This window comes from Hyperolius riggenbachi, chromosome 4, assembly GCF_040937935.1.
Source record: "Hyperolius riggenbachi isolate aHypRig1 chromosome 4, aHypRig1.pri, whole genome shotgun sequence".
Taxonomy (NCBI): domain Eukaryota; kingdom Metazoa; phylum Chordata; class Amphibia; order Anura; family Hyperoliidae; genus Hyperolius; species Hyperolius riggenbachi.
The window spans coordinates 91,713,360-91,738,184 of record NC_090649.1 but is presented as its reverse complement, the minus strand read 5'-3'; the positions used below and the strand labels follow the sequence as shown (position 1 = coordinate 91,738,184).

At 45.3% G+C, this 24,825-nt stretch overlaps 1 protein-coding gene across 1 annotated transcript in view; it reads right to left on the bottom strand.

Moving 5' to 3' along the window:
• The window catches only part of ROCK2 (Rho associated coiled-coil containing protein kinase 2), a 258,440-nt gene that overhangs the window by 59,703 nt on the left and 173,912 nt on the right, over nucleotides 1-24,825 (bottom strand). The window contains exons 8-12 of the mRNA XM_068233265.1: nucleotides 14,556-14,566; nucleotides 14,277-14,436; nucleotides 8,217-8,280; nucleotides 3,805-3,896; nucleotides 1,213-1,261 (exon numbers count right to left, since the gene is read on the bottom strand). Coding sequence (XP_068089366.1) covers nucleotides 1,213-1,261; nucleotides 3,805-3,896; nucleotides 8,217-8,280; nucleotides 14,277-14,436; nucleotides 14,556-14,566 — 376 coding nt within the window. The remainder of the gene's footprint in view (nucleotides 1-1,212; nucleotides 1,262-3,804; nucleotides 3,897-8,216; nucleotides 8,281-14,276; nucleotides 14,437-14,555; nucleotides 14,567-24,825) is intronic.

The window sequence follows — 24,825 nt, the reverse complement described above, 5'->3', positions numbered from 1 at the left end:
GATTACATAGATAGCCTTTGGATGATCCCTCTTCTTAAAGGATACCAGAGCCCCCAAAAATCTGAGAAACAGGGGGAGCAGGCATGTATGATGAGCTGTCCTGATGCTCACTCCTCCCCACGTTCTTCTTTCTGCCCAGAAGATGGGGCCATTTCAGCTACAGGAGCGGGAAGATTTTTTGGGCTCTGGTATCCATTAAAGTAAGAGGTTAGCCAAATGTAAAATACAACTCCAGTTGTATCTTACTGGAGTATGTAAATAAATTGTTTTTGCTGAAAATTGATCTGCATTTTCTTGTGACTGCCCGGAGGAGGTAAGTCCACCTCTACCTCCTCGCTTTTAAACGTTTCAAATCTTTTTACAGGTTCATCACTGTTTCATGTTTTTGCCATTTGTGGATAATGGCTCTCACTGTGGTTCGCTGGAGTCCCAAAGCTTTAGAAATGGCTTTCTAACCTTTACCAGATTGATAGATCTCAATTACTTTTGTTCTCATTTGTTCCTGAATTTCTTTGGATCTTGGCATGATGTCTAGCTTTTGAGGTGCTTTTGGTCTACTTCTCGGTGTCAGATAGCTCCTATTTAAGTGATTTCTTGATTGAAACAGGTGTGTCAGTCATCAGACCTGGGGGTGACTACAGAAATTGAACTCAGGTGTGATAAACCACAGTTAAGTTATTTTTTTTAACAAGGGGGGCAATCACTTTTTCACACAGGGCCATGTAGATTTGGAGTTTTTTTTCTCACTAAATAATAAAAAACCATCATTTAAAACTGCATTTTGTGTTCAATTATGTTATCTTTGACTAATAGTTAACGGTTTTTGATGAGCAGAAACATTTAAGTGTGACAAACATGCAAAAGAATAAGAAATCAGGATGGGGGCAAATAGTTTTTCACATCACTGTACATATCCACCCTTGGTAGAGGGGTGTTACCCCTTTTTTCCTTGATCTACAGAGAGCGACTTCTTAATCCTGAGTGGGGACAGGTCTAATCTCCCCACCTGCTCTTACAGTGGTTGCCTATGCGGTAACCGTGACTTGTGAGCATGCTGCACATACACCTTCAAACACACTTTCCACGCACCTTCGTTTACCAGTGCATACTACACTATATTGGGCTCTCGGCGTCCCTCTTTTTGTTTCTTTATGCAGGACATTAATACGGAAAAAGGCAAATTCAGCATTCTCAGAATATTACAATAATTACCTCCTCATCCAGATCCTTCAGTGTCTTCTCCAACCGAGAATTTATAGACCTAAGAAAATCAATACAGAAAGACTTCAATTCTCAATACGGCATCGCAAATGCTCACACACTGCATATGGGCCCCGGTCTTCTTTCCAGGGGAACTCTGTGATTGGAATGCACTGGAGCAGCTGCTACTCCTGATCACATATACCGTTCAATGCAGCCCAGAACTACCACTCAACTCACTGACACAGAATTGAAGACTCTTGCTATGTTTTGTCCTATTAAAATAATATAGATCCATTCTGCAGGAAGTACAAATCATGAAAATTCCATCAAAATGATAACAGTCTAAGATCACTTGGAACCTATGGAATGAGAGGTCACCTAAAAAGAGGCAGTTGACAGCAAACTAGGACTCTTCGCACATTATCTTCAAGCAACTCCGCACTCCTTTGTATCAATAAAAATCGTATCCTATATCGGTCATCCTTAAATGCATAGCAGTGGTACATAACAACAACTGACGCTTTCCGATCCTACTGGGTCCTTAACCTCCTTCCAAGTTCGGGATGGAAATCCGCAGTTCAGAGCAGTAATCCCGAGTTGGAGCCATTGGAGGTGTGGAATGCGCAGATCTATCAAGCGGCATGCTTTTTAGGGTCTGAAAGCTTGTGAAAAAATTGCACCACTTTTGAGAAAAAAAAAATGGAAATAATCATACCACCAGGGAGGCTAAGCTAGCTTCGTACATTATAGCAGGAGACATGCTCATCCAGAGATACGACATCTCAACATCTCAGAGAAAGCAGCCACCACGTGTACGCAGAGTACACAATGCAGAGGGAGGAGCTGCTCATCCAGATACACAATGGAGTCTCAGAGAAAGCAGCCACCTCGTGTACGCAGAGTACGCAATGCAGAGGGCGGAGCTGCTCATCCAGAGACACAACGGCATCCCAGAGAAAGCAGCCACCTCGTGTACGCAATGCAGAAGGAGGAGCTGCTCATCCAGAGACACAGCTGCATCCCAGAGGAAGCAGCCACCTCGTGTACGCAGAGTACGCAATGCAGAAGGAGCAGCTGCTCATCCAGAAACACAATGGCGTCTCAGAGGAAGCAGCCACCTCGTGTACGCAGAGTACACAATGCAGAAGGAGCAGCTGCTCATCCGGAGACACAATGGCATCTCAGAGGAAGCAGCCACCACGTGTGCGCAGAGTACACAATGCAGAGGGAGCAGCTGCTCATCCAGAGACACAATGGCATCTCAGAGAAAGCAGCCCTCACATGTACACAGAGTACACAATACAGAGGGAGCAGCTGCTCATCCAGAGACACAATGGCATTTTAGAGGAAGCAGCCGCCTCGTGTACACAGAGTACACAATGCAGAAGGAGCAGCTGCTCATCCGGAGACACAATGGCATCTCAGAGGAAGCAGCCACCACGTGTGCGCAGAGTACACAATGCAGAGGGAGCAGCTGCTCATCCAGAGACACAATGGCATCTCAGAGAAAGCAGCCCCCACATGTACACAGAGTACACAATGCAGAGGGAGCAGCTGCTCATCCAGAGACACAATGGCATCTCAGAGAAAGCAGCCCTCACATGTACACAGAGTACACAATGCAGAGGGAGCAGCTGCTCATCCAGAGACACAATGGCATTTTAGAGGAAGCAGCCGCCTCGTGTACACAGAGTACACAATGCAGAAGGAGCAGCTGCTCATCCGGAGACACAATGGCATCTCAGAGGAAGCAGCCACCACGTGTGCGCAGAGTACACAATGCAGAGGGAGCAGCTGCTCATCCAGAGACACAATGGCATCTCAGAGAAAGCAGCCCTCACATGTACACAGAGTACACAATACAGAGGGAGCAGCTGCTCATCCAGAGACACAATGGCATTTTAGAGGAAGCAGCCGCCTCGTGTACACAGAGTACACAATGCAGAAGGAGCAGCTGCTCATCCGGAGACACAATGGCATCTCAGAGGAAGCAGCCACCACGTGTGCGCAGAGTACACAATGCAGAGGGAGCAGCTGCTCATCCAGAGACACAATGGCATCTCAGAGAAAGCAGCCCCCACATGTACACAGAGTACACAATGCAGAGGGAGCAGCTGCTCATCCAGAGACACAATGGCATCTCAGAGAAAGCAGCCCTCACATGTACACAGAGTACACAATGCAGAGGGAGCAGCTGCTCATCCAGAGACACAATGGCATTTTAGAGGAAGCAGCCGCCTCGTGTACACAGAGTACACAATGCAGAAGGAGCAGCTGTTCATCCGGAGACACAATGGCATCTCAGAGGAAGCAGACGCCTCGTGTACACAGAGTACACAATGCAGAGGGAGCAGCTGTTCATCCGGAGACACAATGGCATCTCCGAGGAAGCAGCCACCACATGTACACAGAGTACACAATGCAGAGGGAGGAGCTGCTCATCCGGAGACACAATGGCATCTCAGAGGAAGCAGCCCCACCTGTATGCAGAGTACACAATGCAGAGGGAGCAGCTGCTCATCCAGAGACACAATGGAGTCTCAGAGGAAGCAGCCACCATGTGTACGCAGAGTACGCAATGCAGAGGGAAGAGCTACACACCTGTACTTGTGGTCCAGGTCATCTCTGGCCTGCATCTCATTCTGGAGCTTCTCCTCCAGCTGCTGAATCGTCTTCTGGAGCTTGGCAGATTCCTACATACAAAGTGACAGCATTAAAATGCAGATCAGACATAAACCAATTATACATGGCTACTAATACCCATTATGCACTGAAAGGACCACTATCGCAAACAATGTGTAAAATTTAAAATACATGCACTATAAATAACTTTTCTCCTATGTCGCTGTCACTAATAGAAGGTCATAAAAATCTCACATATCTGACAGGTTTTGGACTAGTCCATCACCTTGGGATCAGGCTGGCATCTTTGTATAGATCCTTTCCAGGGAAAGCTTTTGAAAATAATAAAAGAAATACTGAAAATCTCCCATGAGGAGATGGGCTAGTCCAAAACCTGTCAGATCTTTTGCTGCCTACTGTAATGCACAGAAACCTAGGAGAAAAGTCATTCACAGCACATTTTACTCAGAGGAATGTACTTCTCTAAACACAGGTTTACAATTTTTAGGCTGTGCTGTCCAGGCCACAAAGATATGTATAAATCTGTGTGGAGGAATGGGTCATATTTTACTCTATTTTGCTCCCAGAAAATGTATGTATAGAATAATCAAAATAACTTTATTATTTCACAATAAGGATAACACTACAATAATAAAAACACTTAAAGGAATACTTAAGTCATTTAAAAAAATGACTTTTACTCACCTGGGGCTCCCCTCAGCCCCCTGCAGCTGAACGGTGCCCTCGCCGTGTCCCTCCGATGCGGCTGGTCTCGCCGGCGGCCACTTCCGGTTTGGCCGTCACCGGCCGACAGGCTGTGAACGCGTCTGATTATCCGCGTCCCCGGACGCAATAGCATTGTAGAAGGCGCTATTGCGTCCGGGGACGCGGATAATCAGCCGCGTTCACAGCCTGTCGGCCGGTGACGGCCAAACCGGAAGTGGCCGCCGGCGAGACCAGCCGCATCGGAGGGACACGGCGAGGGCACCGTTCAGCTGCAGGGGGCTGAGGGGAGCCCCAGGTGAGTAAAAGTCATTTTTTTTAAATGACTTAAGTATTCCTTTAAAAAGTCCAATAATGCTCCCACACTTCCATAGGTATAGTAATATAATAGTTGAACAGTAATAACACATACAATACCTTGCAGTAATAGAACCTTTGTGGTACCAATAAGGACCCCTCTAGGACTGAAACCCGGGTTACTGACCAATGCAATCAAAGTAATGACAATATACATACAGAAATTGCAATGGAAATATAAAGAGAAGAAATGGCTGTACCCACGCGGCATACCCAAGAAAAAGCAGCGAGTGTACCGGCAGATCATATGGACGCCACTTGAATTCTCTGGCCGTTCTCCATCCCGGGGACAACACAACACAGACAGAATCCAGCTGAGGCCCTGCTGCCTCCAGGTCCCCATAATCACTTTAATATGGCTTTCCCAGGATCTGTACTGGGGACGGATACCTCAGAGCTGCAGCATATACACAGTCTCTCACCCACACTAACTGTTATTGTATGAGAGGACGGGAAAATTCACTCGCTTACAGCAAAACAGGAAATATTCTCTATAATGCAGTAAAGAGGTCATTATTACTTCAGCCTTTTATTTATTTAGTGATTTCTAAGCTCTCTGTAAAATGATTATATTGTCACGTTGAGGAAGCAAGTTTCCTAAAGTAGAACTTCGAGCCAGGGCTGTGGAGCTGGAGTCGGAGCAATTTTTGGGTACCCAGAGTTGAAGTCGTAGTCAGTGGTTTCATAAACAGAGGAGTCAGAGTTAAATAATTTTGGTACCCATTCCATAGCGCTGACTGGGCTGTGGAGTCGGGAACAGTTTTTGGGTACCTGGAGTTGAAGTTGGTGGTTTCATAAACTAAGGAGTCTGCGTCAGAGTTAGAGAATTGGATGATTGTTGTACACACTCCATAGTCCTGGCTGGGCTGCAGATACAGAGTCAAGGAGGCAAAGCAATTTTGAGTACCTGGAGTTGGAGTCTGAGGTTTCATAAACTGAGAAGTCGGAAGAATTTTGTACCGACTCCACAGCCCTGCTTTAAGCAGATTCATTGGATTGGCAATTGCATGGGAATATTTGTAATTTTTATTTAAAAATAAGATATCAGCTGAATACGTTTTGATAGACAAGGGATCTTTTTTTACTGCATTTTCCAGGCAGGATAACTATATAATCAATAAGGAGAGAGACAGGTTTTTACATGTATGTTATGTCAGACTTGAATTCCTTTAGGAGCCTAGTAAGGTTCAGCCTGGCATCATGAAGGCCTACCAGGCACATTAGATAGGACAGCAGTCACTGCAGCACCAGGGACAATGGTCACTATTCCAAACAGACACAAGAAATAGGCGCTATGCTCACCCTGCTTTGGAAACGAGATATTAAAGGGGAAAGCGAGTGCTTGGGTGAGTGGTCACTATACATACAATCGTTAACCCTCTGAACTCTATGATACTTGCAAGCAAGCTGGAACACTAGTAACGATAAAGAAACTAGGTTGAAAATTGTATTCGGTTACAGAAATAAGAGGACATTCGCTTCCAAAATGGATTGCGTGCAACATCATTTTGTACTAGACGCTTTCACAAGCACTGAGGTTTCCTCTGTAGAAAGGGTCCCTACTCTACCCATACTTGTGAGCAAGCAAGGAACCCTTAATGCTATTGAAAATGTTTGAACAATACCAGTTGCCTGGCAGCCCTGCTGGTCTATTTGGCTGCAGTAGTGTCTGAATCACACCACAACCAAGAATCACACCAGAAACAAGCTTAAGTCAGTAGAGGGGAGGACCCTGGATGCGCAAGAGTCTTCCTCGATCCATCAGGATCTCTCTGTTGTGGCCGGGACCTACTTTATCTTCGTGGTCACGCTCCCCTCCATATATGAGTGTGGCTGCACTGTACAGGTGCCAGTGGGTTTGCTCCTGCGCAGTAGAATGGATTCACTCGTGCAAAGAGAAAAAACATACTTTGCGCAGTGTGGAAGTGCGGCCTCGGTCCAAGTAGAGGAGTGGAGGGGTAAAGAAGAAGCGGTCCAGAGGCTTCCCCCCTACTGAGGTATCTATTTTTTTTTTAAGTTACAGGTGTCCCTTAGAAGCAGCCAATCAGGGTCTAGGATATGAAATGGCATCACTGAAATCACTGCAATTTCTTATTTATAAGTTTTTTAAAGCAAACCTAAAGCAAAAAAGTCATCCCAGGATTTTATTTTATATTTAAACATTTAGAAAGTAGATTGAATGTTTTGTTGCCTCTGCTCATTTCTAGTCTATTGAGTGTCCCTAAATGAAAATACATGAACTATATTGACCCTTTCTCTTTCCTTCTGCTCTCAGAAATATGTAGAAAAATGTATTCTGTCAGGAAAACTTTTATGGCTGTAATTTGCTTATCAGTGATGTTTACTACATTCCTGACAAGGTCCTGACAAGACAAAAGCGGTCATTTCCATCCTTAAAAATTAACTCTTTCAGGCAGCAAAATAAAACAAGTAAAACACTCGGGTTATTAATATGTTAAATACTATACACACACATGTTTATCTCATCATGTTACATGTCACCTCGGGTACACTTTAAAGAAAACCTGTAATGAAAAAAGTTCCCCTGGGGGGCACTCACCTTGGGTGGGGGAAGCCTCTTGATCCGATCGAGGCTTCCCACAAGTCCTCCTTGGTCCCACGGCGGAGGCAAAAAAGCTCCCGGAACGGCAGGGATGTAAATATTTACTTTCCCGACCCCAGCGCAGGAGCAGTATCGGCTCTCCGCTCGGAGATAGACGGAAATAGCCGATCGCTGTCGGCCCGCTCTACTGCGCAGGCGCAAGTCTTCTGTGTCTGTGCAGTATAGCGGACCCGACAGAGATCGCCTATTTTTGCCTATCTCCGTCGGAGAGCAGCAACAGCGCCCCCCTGAGCCAGGAAAGGTAAATAAATCAGCGCTTATCAGCCTTGTCGAGGGAGGATTCCGGGACACTTCGGGGGAGCCAGCGCTGGACTGCCTGCAGCTACAGGGGAGGGGAAAGCCTCATTGGGACCCTGAGACTTCCCCCTACCGAGGTGAGTACCTCCCAGGGGACTTTTTTTGTTACAGGTTCTCTTTAAGTGCTTCAGAAAACAGGACTGTATTCAACCCAAGATGAGACAAATAGCTCAGAGAAGCTCTTTTGCATAGATAACAACTGAAGTTTTCTTAACTCTTCCTGTACTGGAAAACAATATGAGACTTATCTGTGCTACTAATGTTCTATATCTTAGCTGTACTACACATACATTTATTTTCGCTTCAGGTTGGCTTTAAGACCCATCCCATTTGGGCTGTAAGCCACACGGGTGGCGTACTGAAGTACACCAGGCACTAGGCGTGCACTCACCTCTTTTGAAGGCTGCCTGGAGGAGTTCTTCTCTTCCCTGAACTGGGAAGGGTCACTCAACAATCTGAGAAACAATTCAAAAAAGAATGAGGAGGGGGGAAAAGACATTAAACAGTCCAGACTCATAAAAATACTTGGCCACAACGCGGCAGATTTCTAAATAGTTTGGATAAAAGACGACTGCACAGAAATATTTTGATTACGGTTTTGTCTCTAAACAATTAGGTCATGGGAGGAACCAGGGCAGGCGAGGGGCTGAGAGCTTTACCCAGGAAGGAGAGAATTCAGCCAGGTTTAATGGCTCTCCACTTCCAGGAACAGAATGTGACATTTCCCAGAATGCTCTGGGCAGCTGATCCATCTCCATGAGCAGGGCCAGCTGGCAGAGCCCTGAAGGCACACATGCATGCCTGTGACCTGCTGCTCAGCACATGTGCAGATGGCTGCTCACAGGTCTGACAAGAACAGCAAATAAACCTTCTATAAAACGTCTTGAAGCTCGGGTTAAAAAACAGATATTTAACTAAAGAGAGGGAAGCCTCAGGATTCTATTGAGACTTCCCTCCATGCTCCGGTGTCCCTACTTTACTCAGCGCGGCCTCCCTCCACATCGGGGCTGCTCTCCTCTACTGTTAGGAGCGAAGCTGTGCAGCAGCTGTGTGAGCATGGTTGCGCTTGCACAGCAGCACGGAGCTGCTCGTACACAAGCGGCTCCGGCTTACAGCACATGTGCGGGCGTGGCCGTACTGATGAAAGTTGCCTTGTTACTGCTCTTCTGGGGGCCGCGCTCAGGGAGGGGGGACAGAAGATTACAGAGGGAAGCCTCAATAGGATCCTGAGGCTTCCCTCTCTTTAGGTAAGCATCTCATTTTATACTTGAACTTTGGCTCGGGTGCACTTAAAGCTACATGCTAAACTCCGCTGTGGTGGACGAGAACGACAGCCAAGGCTTAGAATTGGGCATTAGACTAGTGTGTTTATAGCGGCCGCACGATCCTTCATGAGCCTGGGTGCTTGATCGCAATGTTCTCCTTACTCCCCGCATAGCTACGGACACATATTGCTAGCCAGGAGTCTGATGATGCGTTTGTACGGCGTTGGCTCTACTGTGTCACCCAAGGGATTGTGTACCAATTCCTACTGGGCGACAGAGGTCCCCTGACAATCCCCGCATGAGTATGGGGCTTTAGAGAAGTACAGATAAAAAGAAGCCATCAGAATCCTCTATGGCAGGGGTAGGAAACCTGTGGCTCTTTTGATGGCTACATCTGGCTCACAGACAAATCAGTAGGGGTTGATTTACTAAGCTACACTGCTCAAGTAGCGCAGCTTAGTGTGGCAGCGCAATTAACATTTTCAAAGTTGGTACACTACTGCTGTAGCATGCACTACTAAACTTACTCCCCCCCCCCCCCCCCAAAAAAAACTCTGGGCCCTGTGACTTTGTAGGACAAGATCCCTGCACTTTGATTGGCCCTATAGGCTGCCTGTCACTTGACAAGCAGCCTATTGGAACAAAGTGTGGGGATCTTGTCCTACAAAGTGAATCAACACCCAAGTCAGCTAACTAATTGTACAAGCTGTTAGTCGGCATTTCTCCTGTCTGGCTCTTGGGGAAATTGCTGAAGACGTGTCTGACACTTCCACTGCACAGAGGATCAACTGTGTACACATCACCATGGCAACAGGGACATGAGCCCTCTGCTGCGCATGAGCACTGTGACAGTTTGAAACATATTGTATGGAATTACATTTTAAAATATGTGGCGTTTATGGCTCTCAGCCAAAAAGGTTCCTGACCCCAACTCTATGGCATTTTTCAGAATCAGCAGTAAAACATTGAGGTATCCCAGGTAATGTACCTGCTAGGTTCTGTCTCTGGATAAGGATACATGCAGAGAGATACAAGATAATGCTATGGATGATATGACAAGGCAGCAAAATTATCTGGCCCTTCGTCAATTCACTGTTTCTCCTATCTTTTCTCCTAGGTGATATATTCACACTTCATCAATAAAGTGCCTTCTAAGCCACCAGCCAGCAAGAAAAGAATAATTTTGACAGTACTAGTCTACTTTTTGGTACTTTTTAAATTGTGTAGTGCTGAAAAGTCATTTTAAACAGAAGATGAAAAATTATCTCTTAGAAGAAAATCTGAATTATTATCCACTAGGAGAAAAGTAAATTGAATAGAGGCCCCTGACTACTGAAATCTTTACAAGGTTTACACTACATGTCGGCCAGACTATTCAGGAGAAAACTGCTGGTCTTATTACAGTAACTGTGGAAACATGTTCTGTACAGTCTGCTTTCATTGCCAGAAATTAATGTTATTCACCTGGAAGTCACTTAAAGGGACCCTGCAGTGGAACAAAGTATATACATTTACTACTATATCCTCAAAGAGAGGGGGTTTACAAAAAGTACTAATGTGGTTTCTTCCAAATTCAGCCGATTGAAAACTGTTGAAATTCAACCACAGCATGGTGGGGTCTTCAGCTCTACTCAGCCTCTCTGCTTACACCCTCCTCCCGTCTGCAGAGTCACACTGTCTGTTCTGTTGAGTGCAGAGACAAGAAAGCTGATCTGTGTGTCCAGCCCTGCCTGAAGCCAGGCTGAGAACAGCACAGGAATGCACATACCAGAACAGACAGGTTGACCCATCAGAAAGGAAGACGTAAGAAGAAGTTGGAACCTGGACATTTTAGCATGCTATGGTCGACATTCAATACCGCTTGTTACTAGCTACATTAAGAAAAGGAACACTTTCACAAGATAACATTATACTCCTGATACTCACCAGTCCCGGGGTCCAGCGCCGGCCTCTTCAGACACCTTCCCGGCAGGTCTCCAGGAACGGCATCCTCTCTGTCCTTCCCCTGTGTCGGCGCGCTCTAAGGTGCGTATGCTTCTTCTCTCTTGTTGTAGCCGTGGAGGAGTAACAGCATTGGAGCCAACACCATTGTATGTAAACCCTGGCCATTCAGTAATCAGTGCTATTCGCTAGAGTCGCCGTTTGTCCCCACGCCGTACCCCATTGTATTCAGCCAGTTAGTCTGCCCTGTCAAGCCTGCAGTCTGTCCTGTAAAAAGAAATAGATCCGCACTCCCAATACAGAGTGGTGTGCAAGCCCTAGGATCAATTAGATCCAATGAAAATACAGGAAACAGAAATCCTGGATAGGAATAGGCTGCACCACCAATTAGTATATATAAATCATCTTTAATCAAACGCTAAGGCCTCGTTCACATCATTTAGCGCAGATGGCTGTGCGATTGGAACGCAACGCGTCCGATCGCACGCCATCTGCGCTCCTATGCGCTGCACTGCAGATCCCATTCATTACAATGAATGGGATCTGCGCTGCAATTCCCAAAAATGCGTGCAGCACGCGATAGCGCAATCGCGCTGCCACGCAGCGCATATGATGGGAACGGTAGAAGAGCTGTCTATGCCCTTCTACCATTCTTGCGCGTCGCACACTATACGCGCTGCCAAAATGCGCACGGCAGCGCGTATAGTCTGAACGAGGCCTAAGACTATATATGGCCTCAATTCACTAACCTTAACTCCTGTCTTTAATAACTCTTCTGAGCGGTTTTACAGTTATCACCATGGTGATATAATTGTGATAACTGTAAAACAGCTCAGAAGAGTTATTAAAGACAGGAGTTAAAGAGGAACTCCAGCCTAAACAAACATATTGTCATTAAGTTACATTAGTTATGTTAATTAAAATAGATAGGTAATATAATCTCTTACCCACACTGTTTTAAAAGAACAGGCAAATGTTTGATTTCATGAGGGCAGCCATCTTTTTGGTTGAAAGGAGGTGACAGGGAGCATGGGACACAGTTCCAACTGTCCTGTGTCCTGAGCACCTCTTCCAGTTGCTAGGCAACGTGAATAACAACATAGGAAATCCCATCATGCTTTGCACAGCATCTTTGATGGGTGGAGCTTAGTTAAAAATGCAGCTAAAAATGATGCTTTGGTAAGAAAAACAAAGTTCTGATGCTGTGAAACTGTTAAATAAACACCAAGCCTTTTCAGTTCTGCTGAGTAGATTTTTAGTCCGGAGGTTCACTTTAAGGTTAGTGAATTGAGGCCATAAAACATTTGAAATGAAGTGCATTGCACAACAAAAGCAACCCTCACAACACAATATGATGTGAAGAAATGTCAAACAATAATACTGCCTCACCTCTCATATACAATCATTAACTTTTCTATGCTGCAAATTAATCATTTGAGATCAAGAGTAGATCTCAATATGAAAAATCGGACCCGGGTCCAAGGAAACTGATCTGCGTTGTATCAAAATAGTAACTTGTGGCAATCATGCAAGTGCATAAGTGGATAAGTAAACACAGGTACAGCGCACATATGGATCAGAGAATGTGAATAAATATGCATGAGATATGCTTGGAAAACATAATCCGGGATAAAAATGATGGACAGTGCAAACAATGGTAAATAACATTGTTAGTGGCATACATACATAGTACCAGGACGGGGTCCAATATGTGATCCCATGCAGCACAGAGATGAGGGCGGAGGGAGGCAGGCAATACGCTCCACGTGTGGCGTGGTCCACCTGACCACTTCGTCAGGAGCGAGGGATTGTGGGAAAAAGAGGTCGCTTATAAAGGGCTCTAAGATTCCGGCTATCTAATATGCTAAAGGTGGCCACACACCATACAATTTTTTAAATATCTGTTCAATTTAAGAATCGCAATCAATTTTTCTGACTGATTGTAACATTTCAAAAATCTGACCAATGTACCACACACCTATGTTCAATTTTTCCCCAATTATGATAAAAATGATTGGAAACTCTGAGAAAATTGCTCGGGTGTGTATATTAATAAATTGACAATCTAACACACACCATACAATCTTTAGAGAAATTGAAGAAAAATATCTGGCATTCCAGATAGATAAAAATTGAAAAAAAAAACGGGAAATACGAATGAAAAAAAAAAAAAAAAGCTTTCGATTTTTTCGGGAGATCTGATCGTTTTTATCAAATTGCCGTCAAATCGGATAATTTTATTGTATCGTGTGTGGCCACCTTTAGATTATGTGTAGCGTAATACCTGCGGGCGGGACGCATAACACCACGCGTAATACACTATCGTGTTGTGCCATTTGGACATATGAAGGACCCCTCTCCATTTCTTTAACCCATATGTGCGCTGTACTGGTGTTTACTTATTTGCATAATTGCCACAAGTCACTATTTTGATACAACGCAGATCAGTTTCCTTGGACCCGGGTCAGATTTTTCATATTGAGATCTACTCTTGATCGCAAATGATTAATTTGCAGCATAGAAGGGTTAATGATTGTATATGAGAGGTGAGGCAGTATTATTGTTTGACATTTCCTCACATCATATTGTGTTGTGAGGGTTGCTTTTGTTGTGCAATGCACTTCATTTCAAATGTTTTTATATTGTCTTAGCGTTTGAATAAAGATGATTTATATATACTAATTGGTGGTGCAGCCCATTCCTATCCAGGATTTCTGTTTCCTGCAGTCTGTCCTGCCGAAGCCCACGAGGTCCCTCAGGGTTTCCTCCGTTCTCCTGCTGGCAGCTCTGTTAGCATATGACTCGGCCAGAAGTCGTGCTGCAACTGCGCCTGCGTGGCCCGTCCACACGCCTGGCTCAATCACGTGACCATTGCCGTGAGCGTTCTGCGCAAACGTGGTTCATGACTCCGAGAAGGGACGCAGAGGGACCTCGCAGGCAACAGGGGGGCTGGAGGAAGGATCCACTTTAAGTTCAAATTCCATTTGCATATGGACAAGAAACACCCACTTTTGGCTGCACTGTGTTACAACAGGGGACAATATTAGTTTGCAGGTTGATAGCTTTGCCCACAACAGGGGACAATATTAGTTTGCAGGTTGATAGCTTTGCCCACAACAGGGGACAATATTAGTTTGCAGGTTGATAGCTTTGCCCGTTAGGTAAAAACTCCACTTATAAAAAGACAGGGCATTATTCATTCTGTGTGGAAACATGAAAAGGGGACACGTGAATTTGATACATACAAGTTCTCCCGGTAATAAGTGAATCCAATGAAAGGCAGCTGGTTCCCAGCATAGGCTTTAGGTAGTGGAAAGGTCTCCACTTCTCCCTTGTCATCTTCTATGTCATCAAAATTGCTGGTGTCAATGTCACTGCTCAACTCGGGGACCACAGGGGCAGCCGCTGCAGAGAAACAGCACATCAATTACACACGCAAAATACATTCATAGTTCTAGAATCACACGTGATCAAACATTCCCAAATAATAATGACGACCCATGCCCACCACTGAATGAAGGTACGAGCATCAGAACTGGACAAGACAAGACATAGAACATTTACATTGCGCTTTTCTCCAGGTGGACTCAAAGTGCCAGAGCTGCAGCCGCTAAGATGCACTCACTATAGGCAGTAGCAGTGTTAGGGAGTATCGCCCAAGGACTCCTTACTGAATAGGTGCTGGCTTACTGTACAGGAAGAGTCGAGATTTGAACCTAGAGACTATGAAGCAGTGCAAAAGGGTGGCCTGGTCTGCTGAATGTTTTCTTTCAGGCCATGTGGGTGGTCAGATGCAGGTGTGCTGCTTATCTGTGGGACATGGAGGATGGTCAGATGCGGGTGTGCTGCTTATCTGTGGGACATGGTGGATGGTCAGATGCGGGTGCGCTGCTTATCTGTGGGACATGGTGGATGGTCAGATGCTGGTGCGCTGCTTATCTGTGGGACATGGTGGATGGTCAGATGCGGGTGTGCTGCTTATCTGTGGGACATGGTGGATGGTCAGATGCGGGTGCGCTGCTTATCTGTGGGACATGAAGGATGGTCAGATGTGGGTGCACTGCTTATCTATGGGACATGGTGGATGGTCAGATGCGGGTGTGCTGCTTATCTGTGGGACATGGTGGATGGTCAGATGCAGGTGCGCTGCTTATCTGTGGGACATGGTGGATGGTCAGATGCGGGTGTGCTGCTTATCTATGGGACATGGTGGATGGTCAGATGCTGGTGCGCTGCTTATCTGTGGGACATGGTGGATGGTCAGATGTGGGTGCACTGCTCATCTGTGGGACATGGTGGATGGTCAGATGTGGGTGTGCTGCTTATCTGTGGGACATGGTGGATGGTCAGATGTGGGTGCGCTGCTTATCTGTGGGACATGGTGGATGGTCAGATGCAGGTGTGCTGCTTATCTGTGGGACATGGTGGATGGTCAGATGCTGGTGCACTGCTTATCTGTGGGACATGGTGGATGGTCAGATGCTGGTGCGCTGCTTATCTGTGGGACATGCTGGATGGTCAGATGCGGGTGCGCTGCTTATCTGTGGGACATGGTGGATGGTCAGATGCAGGTGTGCTGCTTATCTGTGGGACATGGTGGATGGTCAGATGCAGGTGTGCTGCTTATCTGTGGGACATGGTGGATGGTCAGATGCTGGTGCACTGCTTATCTGTGGGATATGGTGGATGGTCAGATGCTGGTGCGCTGCTTATCTGTGGGACATGGTGGATGGCCAGATGCGGGTGTGCTGCTTATCTGTGGGACATGGTGGATGGTCAGATGCTGGTGCGCTGCTTATCTGTGGGACATGCTGGATGGTCAGATGCGGGTGCGCTGCTTATCTGTGGGACATGGTGGATGGTCAGATGCGGGTGTGCTGCTTATCTGTGGGACATGGTGGATGGTCAGATGCGGGTGCGCTGCTTATCTGTGGGACATGGTGGATGGTCAGATGCGGGTGTGCTGCTTATCTGTGGGACATGGTGGATGGTCAGATGCTGGTGCACTGCTTATCTGTGGGACATGGTGGATGGTCAGATGCTGGTGCGCTGCTTATCTGTGGGACATGCTGGATGGTCAGATGCGGGTGCGCTGCTTATCTGTGGGACATGGTGGATGGTCAGATGCGGGTGTGCTGCTTATCTGTGGGACATGGTGGATGGTCAGATGCAGGTGCGCTGCTTATCTGTGGGACATGGTGGATGGTCAGATGCTGGTGCACTGCTTATCTGTGGGACATGGTTGATAGTCAGATGCGGGTGCACTGCTTATCTGTGGGACATGCTGGAAAAACAAATCTAATCCATTTAGTCCAATCCATTGGGGGCCCCACCTGGCAACCTACTGGACTTTAAGGATCTTCCGTAAACATTCTGGCACCATCACAAGACACCTTTAGAGGCCTTCAAACTACAGTATAAAGATGCCTATACATTACTTGATTGTAATTGTATCAAATCGGAGGAAAATCCGTGGCACAACATGGCTGCCTGATCGATCTTCCACGTCCGAAATTGGTTGAAAGGATTATTTGGGAATGCTGGCAAAATCTCACTTGCAAGGGTTTGATTGGGTGCACTGCTGTAGTAGCAACTGATACCGCAACAACTGATGAACCCCTGGCCGGTGCCGCCCCCCCCCCCCCCCTTCCATGTATATAAGTGTCCCTTTCCCCACCGGGCGACTCCTGGCCTCCCCTGGTCACCATGATTGCCTGTTCCATGTGACACTGGTGCATGTTGTGTCGTCACTACGTGCACCGATGGCGGGACCCAACACACTTATACACCTGGGAGACGGCCGTTAGGCAGCGGCACTAAAGGTGCCAATAGATTATGCGATATGGCAGCTGATCAACCACCCGATTTGATAATTATAATCAAATTGGATAAAAATCAGTGCTGCCAAGAGCATGTCCATTTGACAATGAAGCCAATTTTGGGCCAAAATCAGTCGCATGCATCTATTGGGTAGGCTGGAAAATCTTAGGCCTACATGCTGAATCAGGTGCGCGGTGGTAAAAGCATGTGATAATCGCTAACTACAAACGCGAAGGAAACCCCGACCGCTGTCCCTCCCTAATGTTTTTTGTCCTTGTCCCCCATCCAGTTATACTTTACCTGTCACACCTCCTGCTAGTGTTTGCCGCTGTGCCTGCTGTATTTCTGCATTCCGGCCCCAAGTGACTACCGGCATATAACATGCGGTGTGTGAGACTACGACATAAAACATAAGGGGGGCGGTGGCTGGAGGAGGCGAGGCAGTGTCACAAGGCTAATGCCCGTCAGATTTCATGCTGAAATCGATTGGAAAGCGGACTACGGTTTATGGCCGCCAACAGATCTCTTTTTGATCAGAGAGCGATCTGTCTCCTATAATCTGCTGAAATCTCTTGAAAATCACAGTGCAGGAAACAGATGCCGTTCTGAACAGATTCCATCAGAGGTGGATCTATCCAATGGTCGATCTGGCCAAACATCGAGAGATGTATGGCCACCTTTAAGTAGATGGTATTTTTATTTTGGCTGATCAGTGTATAATGTAACATCAATGCAATCTATACATGCAGATTTAAAACTGACCACTTTAAATGAACCAATACATAGCACAGCAGGTTGTAGGCCTCTGTAAACACAAACAGGTCACTAGTGTCCATAGACAGACTCTGCATGAACCTGTCTTGGCCGCACTGTCTCCACCCCGCCCCGCGGTCTAGTCACACGGCGGAGGGTGGATGGTGCCGGGACACAGGCGTGATTCTCACCGCTGAATACTGGCGGCTTTGTATAACGTTTAAATATCGCACACGGCAAACAACCTCCTTATTCACCGAGAGAGGGGAAATCATACATTCCTCTGCCGGGACGGGAAGGCTAAATCAACAAAAAGTTGCAGAAACAGTTCAGCCCAAAACATTGAAAAGCACAACACCTCAATACAGCAATATTTCAGAACATACGAACATACAAAATAAGCTATGCATAGTACTGATTAAATGTCTTAGGCACTCATGGAAAATATGCCGTAAAGTGGGAATACTTTCAAAAATAATGCCATGAAGAGTATATAGATTTAAAAAAAAATAGAAAAAAAAACATTTGGTGTTAACCGATTAAGCCTTAAAGTGGGATAAAACTCTGACATAATATTCAATAAAAATGTGTTTCCTCCTTTTTACTCATACAGTTATCATATTTGCTTTTGTGCACAAGTAATATTGTCTGTCTACAAATTCCCAAAGTATTTTATCTGCTCTGAAAGCTGCTATTGCATTTTACTGCATAGCTGCTGTATTTCTATATTAACCTCCCTGGCGGTAAGCCCGTGCTGAGCACGGGCTATGCCGCCGGGAGGCACCGCTCAGGCCCCGCTGGGCCGATTTGCATAATTTTTTTTTTGCTGCACGCAGCTAGCACTTTGCTAGCTGCGTGCAGTGCCCGATCGCCGCCGCTATACGCGTCGCCGCAGCCGCCCCCCCCCCCACCCAGACCCCGTGCGCTGCCTGGCCAATCAGTGCCAGGCAGCGCCGTGGGGTGGATCGGAGTCCCCTTTGACGTCACGACGTCGATGACGTCATCCCGCCCCGTCGCCATGGCGACGGGGGAAGCCCTCCAGGAGATCCCGTTCTTTGAACGGGATCTCCTGATCTCCGATCGCCGGCGGCGATCGGAGGGGCTGGGGGGATGCCGCTGAGCAGCGGCTATCATGTAGCGAGACCTCGTCTCGCTACATGAAAAAAAAAAAAAAAAAAAAACGTATTTGCTGTCCCCTGGCGGATTTTGCCAAACCGCCAGGAGGGTTAAAATACATCTAGTGATCACTTCTTGGCATTTTCTGCTTCTCAGCTCAGTTTGGGCAGTTTGCTAATGTTTACTAAATGTATCTGACAAAGGAATGTAAACAAAAGATAATTATCACCGCTTAGGATGCGGCCAGAAGCTGCCCACTGAAGCAAAGAGATTTCCATTGAAGAACTAAGTGCTGTGTTTAACTGTTTAAATGCTGTTTTGCTACAATTTTTTTGCGGTACCGTAATAGATTTTATACTGTAAATAGTCTTTTAGAGCAAACAGGAAACGCTGAGTTTCATGCCACTAAGAACAGCACCGTGAGTCCATTGGTCATTATGATATCAACCACCATTACTGCCGCACAGCTGATCAAGCCCTTGCAACCAGGATTTTTCCGTCATTTCCGATCATTCCATTTGACCAATTTCTGACGCAAACTGATCAAAAGATGAATCGGGGGACCCATGTTGCAGCATCGTTTTCAAAAGGTTGACCAGGCCGCAATATCGACTACGGTATGGACACCCTTACTTCCTGATAAAATGCTCTTGGAATTAGAGACCGATTCCTTACTTTGTATCTGTCAACTCCACCACCGATTTCCCCCGCCACTCAATTCAAATGTGCTGCTAACCCAATTATGTGCTGCAAGTCATTTTGAACAGTTTATCAATATAGCTTGAGACACTCAAAAGATTACGGTCAGATTCAATCACAGTGATCAAACCTGTCAGAAATATTAACCTTTGAAAGGCTAGCGAAAGGGGTACAATGTAACATCAAACTCAGCCGGCTCCACAAACAACATGTAACGGCCGGGAAAACTTGATAGACCATGACGCTTGAACGGTAAGCGATGGAAAGTGCTCTCATTTAGCTAAAAAATTAGAAGTGGTATATCCCGATCATTGAACGCCAAGAACGATCACGGACAGCCATCTGTCTGAAGCAGCCCTAGAAATCTCTGGGAACCATGTGCAACAACAACACAACATTTGTAAAGAGCTTTTCTCCCATAGGAGCCAAAGCACATAAGCTTGTCTCAGTACAAAGTGATGTGCTATGCTGGGCATACACGGTGCAATTCTGCGCCGAAATCGAGCCGCTGGCTTGATGCCGGTGCGTCCCCGCTTGTGCCTGGATCAATTCTCGCTCATCCCTGCAAGCACTTCCTTATCTGCGCTTAGTTTCTTCCATTGTCCGCCCGCAGGGATCGAGTGCGCTATCGATCCGGCACGGTGATCGGACATGTCGGATATTATCAATCGAGCCATCAGCGGCTCGATTGATAATAAAATACGAGCCGTGTATGCCCAGCATTACAGGGGAAAATGTCATGTGATCATAAATGCCAGACTAAAGCCCTAACTACAGAACCTAGAAGTCTTCCCAAAGAGTCATTCCACCAAAGTGTAATCAAAGCCAGAAATAAACCCACATATGAAAACACTAGGACTGTAAACAGCACAAGTGCCTCTGGTCTCCTGAGTCAGAATGTTAACTATCTTGCACTAACAGAAGGCAATTTGTCTGAGTAATACCTGGATGAAGGTCTAGAGCAGGCATGGGCAAACTCGGCACTCCAGCTGTTATGGAACTACAAGTCCCACAATGCATTTGGCTTTATGAGTCATAGCTGTGGCTGTCAGACTCCTGCAATGCATTGTGGGACTTGTAGTTCCTTAACAGCTGGAGGGCCAAGTTTGCCCATGCCTGGCCTAGAGACATTTGGGAAGCATAGTTGAGGCATCATGTGTGATTGTCATTCTGCAACTGGTGTTGGTCAAAGTTAACGGCATGCTTACTGCCAAGAAGGGTTAACAAATGACCTCATATACAGAGCCAAAACGACAAGAAGCTGTCTGCAATGGAAGGATGAACCAGAGATGGATCCCAAAGTCACTCATTTAAAATAGGAGTCATTGACAATGGGAACATTGAGGGTGGGGGACAGCAGCTGGGGGTTTCTGTGATTATCACACACCATTCCAAGCACGATGGCCCAAGATTTTCCAGCATGTCCAATTGACAGGACTAAATTGGTCGCATCTTCGATCGGGCACGCTCTTGGTGGCACAGGTTTTCATCCGATTTGATAATAATTATTGTAACAGGTGGTCGATTGGCGGCCAAGTCCAGTAATCTATGGGCACCTCAACTTTTTTTTTTATTTTTACCAGTCTCAGGATATCTTTCAAGAATGGCACGGAAAAATAATTTTGTGTTGAGTAAAATCTAAAATGAATGTGCCGCTTTAGACCACTAAAGTCAGTAGTGAAACTAAGGTTTCCAGAGTGACAAAAAACATACCACATCTTCCAAAATGTACTACTATACTTGACAGGACTGCTGCGAAGTGAAATATGAAATCCAGTCACACAACACACTCATTTCATTCATCTTTACTGCACTTTCCAGGAAGTCCCTGGACACAGTACATGTGGTTTCTTACTTACAAACAGGTTCCAATCCCGGGAGGGTGGTAGAAAATTGTATGTTTGTAAACAGAGTCATGTTTGTACATATGGAACATGTGGATAAATGGTTTACTTTCCTAGAACTCTGGATTTGGACATACAGTATATACATTGTTTTTGATTGTTTTCAATGTGCTTTAACTACTGTTAAATTTAACAAACGAATTAATGAAAACAGTACCATATACAGTGGTGTGAAAAACTATTTGCCCCCTTCCTGATTTCTTATTCTTTTGCATGTTTGTCACACTTAAATGTTTCTGCTCATCAAAAACCGTTAACTATTAGTCAAAGATAACATAATTGAACACAAAATGCAGTTTTAAGTGATGGTTTTTAATATTTAGTAAGGAAAAAAACTGCAAATATACATGGCCCTGTGTGAAAAAGTGATTGCCCCCCTTGTTAAAAAATAACTTATCTGTGGTTTATCACACCTGAGTTCAATTTCTGTAGTCACTCCCAGGCCTGATTACTGCCACACCTGTTTCAATCAAGAAATCACTTAAATAGGAGCTGACACACAGAAGTAAACCAAAAGCACCTCAAAAGCTAGACATCATGCCAAGATCCAAAGAAAATCAGGAACAAATGAGAACAAAAGTACTGTAATTGAGATCTATCAGTCTGGTAAAGGTTATAAAGCCATTTCTAAAGGGTTGGGACTCCAGCGGACCACAGTGAGAGCCATTATCCACAAATGGCAAAAACATGGAACAGTGATGAACCTTCCCAGGAGTGGCCGGCCGACCAATATTACCCCAAGAGCGCAGAGAAAACTCATCCGAGAGGCCACAAAAGACCCCAGGACAACATTTAAAGAACTGCAGGCCTCACTTGCCTCAATTAAGGTCAATGTTCACGACTCCACCATAAGAAATAGACTGGGCAAAAACGGCCTGCATGGCAGATATCCAAGGCGCAAACCACTTTTAAGCAAAAAGAACATTAAGGCTCGTCTCAATTTTGCTAAAAAAACATCTCAATGATTGCCAAGACTTTTGGGGAAATACCTTGTGGACCGACGAGACAAAAGTTGAACTTTTTGGAAGGTGCGTGTCCCGTTACATCTGGCATAGAAGTAACACAGCATTTCAGCAAAAGAACATCATACCAAGAGTAAAATATGGTGGTGGTAGTGTGATGGTCTGGGGTAGTTTTGCTGCTTCAGGACCTGGAAGGCTTGCGGTGATAGATGGAACCATGAATTCTACTGTCTACCAAAAAATCCTGAAGGAGAATGTCCGGCCATCTGTTCGTCAACTCAAGCTGAAGCGATCTTGGGAGCTGCAACAAGACAATGACCCAAAACACACCAGCAAATCCACCTCTGAATGGCTGAAGAAAAACAAAATGAAGACTTTGGAGTGGCCTAGTCAAAGTCCTGACCTGAATCCTATTGAGATGTTGTGGCATGACCTTAAAAAGGTGGTTCATGCTAGAAAACCCTCAAATAAAGCTGAATTACAACAATTCTGCAAAGATGAGTGGGCCAAAATTCCTCCAGAGCGCTGTAAAAGACTCGTTGCAAGTTATCGCAACCGCTTGATTGCAGTTATTGCTGCTAAGGGTGGCCCAACCAATTATTAGGTTCAGGGGGCAATTTCTTTTTCACACAGGGCCATGTAGGTTTTGAGTTATTTTCCTCACTAAATAATAAAAACCATCATTTAAAACTGCATTTTGTGTTCAATTATGTTATCTTTGACTAATAGTTAACGGTTTTTGATGAGCAGAAACATTTAAGTGTGACAAACATGCAAAAGAATAAGAAATCAGGAAGGGGGCAAATAGTTTTTCACACCACTGTATTTTGCATGTCAAGACAACATTTATTATGTTTATAGCTTGAGATGTTTGTTAGTAGGAAGCCTATCTGTACTTTGTATGTGAACATATGGTATGTAATTGCATGGATTAACGCAAATAATAATGTAGGGAAGTATTATTTTAGATATGCATGTTCAAAATTGCAGTCAATGTTTATTTTGATACATAATCCTGTAAATGTTCAAGTAGAATGTTCAGACTTACTTTCCCTTTTTGTTTGTACAAAACTAGTGTGAGTAAGTGTGTGTGTGTGCTGGCGTGCATGCGAGGATGTACACAGACGGGCTGTCAAGATTGTTTGCTTTTAACTGCCAGACAAGATACTCTTTCTGAGTAATTTAACTTGCATACGTCAGATTAACCTTTCCCTGCACAGCTTGCCATGTGATTGTAGAACGCCAGTAACTATTTGTTCAGCAGCATTAAAGAGAATCCGAGCTGGAATATGTTCGCAAAAAAAAACCCTAAAAACATATTACCTGATCCAGGGGGCTAGCCGGATGAGGTAGCATCAATTACCACCGCTTCTGTGGCCAGAAATCATTAACTTTTGTTTTTAAAATATGGCTGTGACCTCGGAGTCTGTGTGTCTTATCACAGAGCCAGAGGGAGTGGGGGGGGCTGTTTGCTGGGAAGGGATGCCCCGTCCCTTGTAATTCCGTAATTCTACATACAAGCTCAATGTCGGTAGATTCAAGGGTCACAATGCAACGGGGGGTGGGGTTTGCCTTTGGGCCAGAGAATGGTGTAAAAGGATGCAGAGGCATGGCATAGAGCAGGAAACATGCTTATGCATCCCATTTGCACCCCCCCCCCCTTGTGCCCCCTCAGTTACACTTTAACATGAAGCCCCACCCCTCAATTCCTCCAACCCATAAATGAGGAATGTGACGCTACAACAAAGGGATGCAAAACCTTGTAAGAAGATGTGATAAATACTTCAATAAAGGAGGTGATTATGTGCAGAAATAATCAGAAGATGGAGGATGATAAATAAAATAAACTTCTGTGAATGTTTTATTTATTGAAAACAGCTGTTATTCTGGGAATACACGATGAGATTTTTCAGCAATTTTACTGTCCGATCGATTTTTCCGATCGTGTTTCGAATCGATTTCCATTCACTTCTATGAGAAATTGATCAGAAAAAACGATCAAAACTAAAGGTGCTTTCACACCTCAGACTATAGTCTTTGGAAAATGAAAGATCACAGACCAATCTTACCACCCTTCATGTAGTATGAGAGCCATACTCTACACAGTCTTTTCTATGGAGCTGAACTCCACAACAGAAAAAAATCTTTGCAAGATGCTGCACACACAGATGCTGTACACACGCAACAGATCAGTATCTGCAAAAGATCTGTTCCTGCCAAAGATCCGTTCCTGCAAATTGCATTTATAGTCTATGAGGTCTGCAGAACATCATACACACCTTGTTTAACTGACATTCATCTGCAGATCAAGCAATCATCCACAGATCTGAAAATCCATCCTGGTGGATCTGATCTGCAGATGAATGTCAGTTAAATCATGTGTGTATGATGATCTGCAGATCTCATAGACTATCATTGCAATTTGCAGGAATGGATTTTTGGCAGGAACAGATCTTTTGCAGATACTGATCTTTTGTGTCTGTACAGCATCTGTGTGTGCAGCATCTTGCAAAGATTTCTGTCTGATGTGGAGTTCAGCT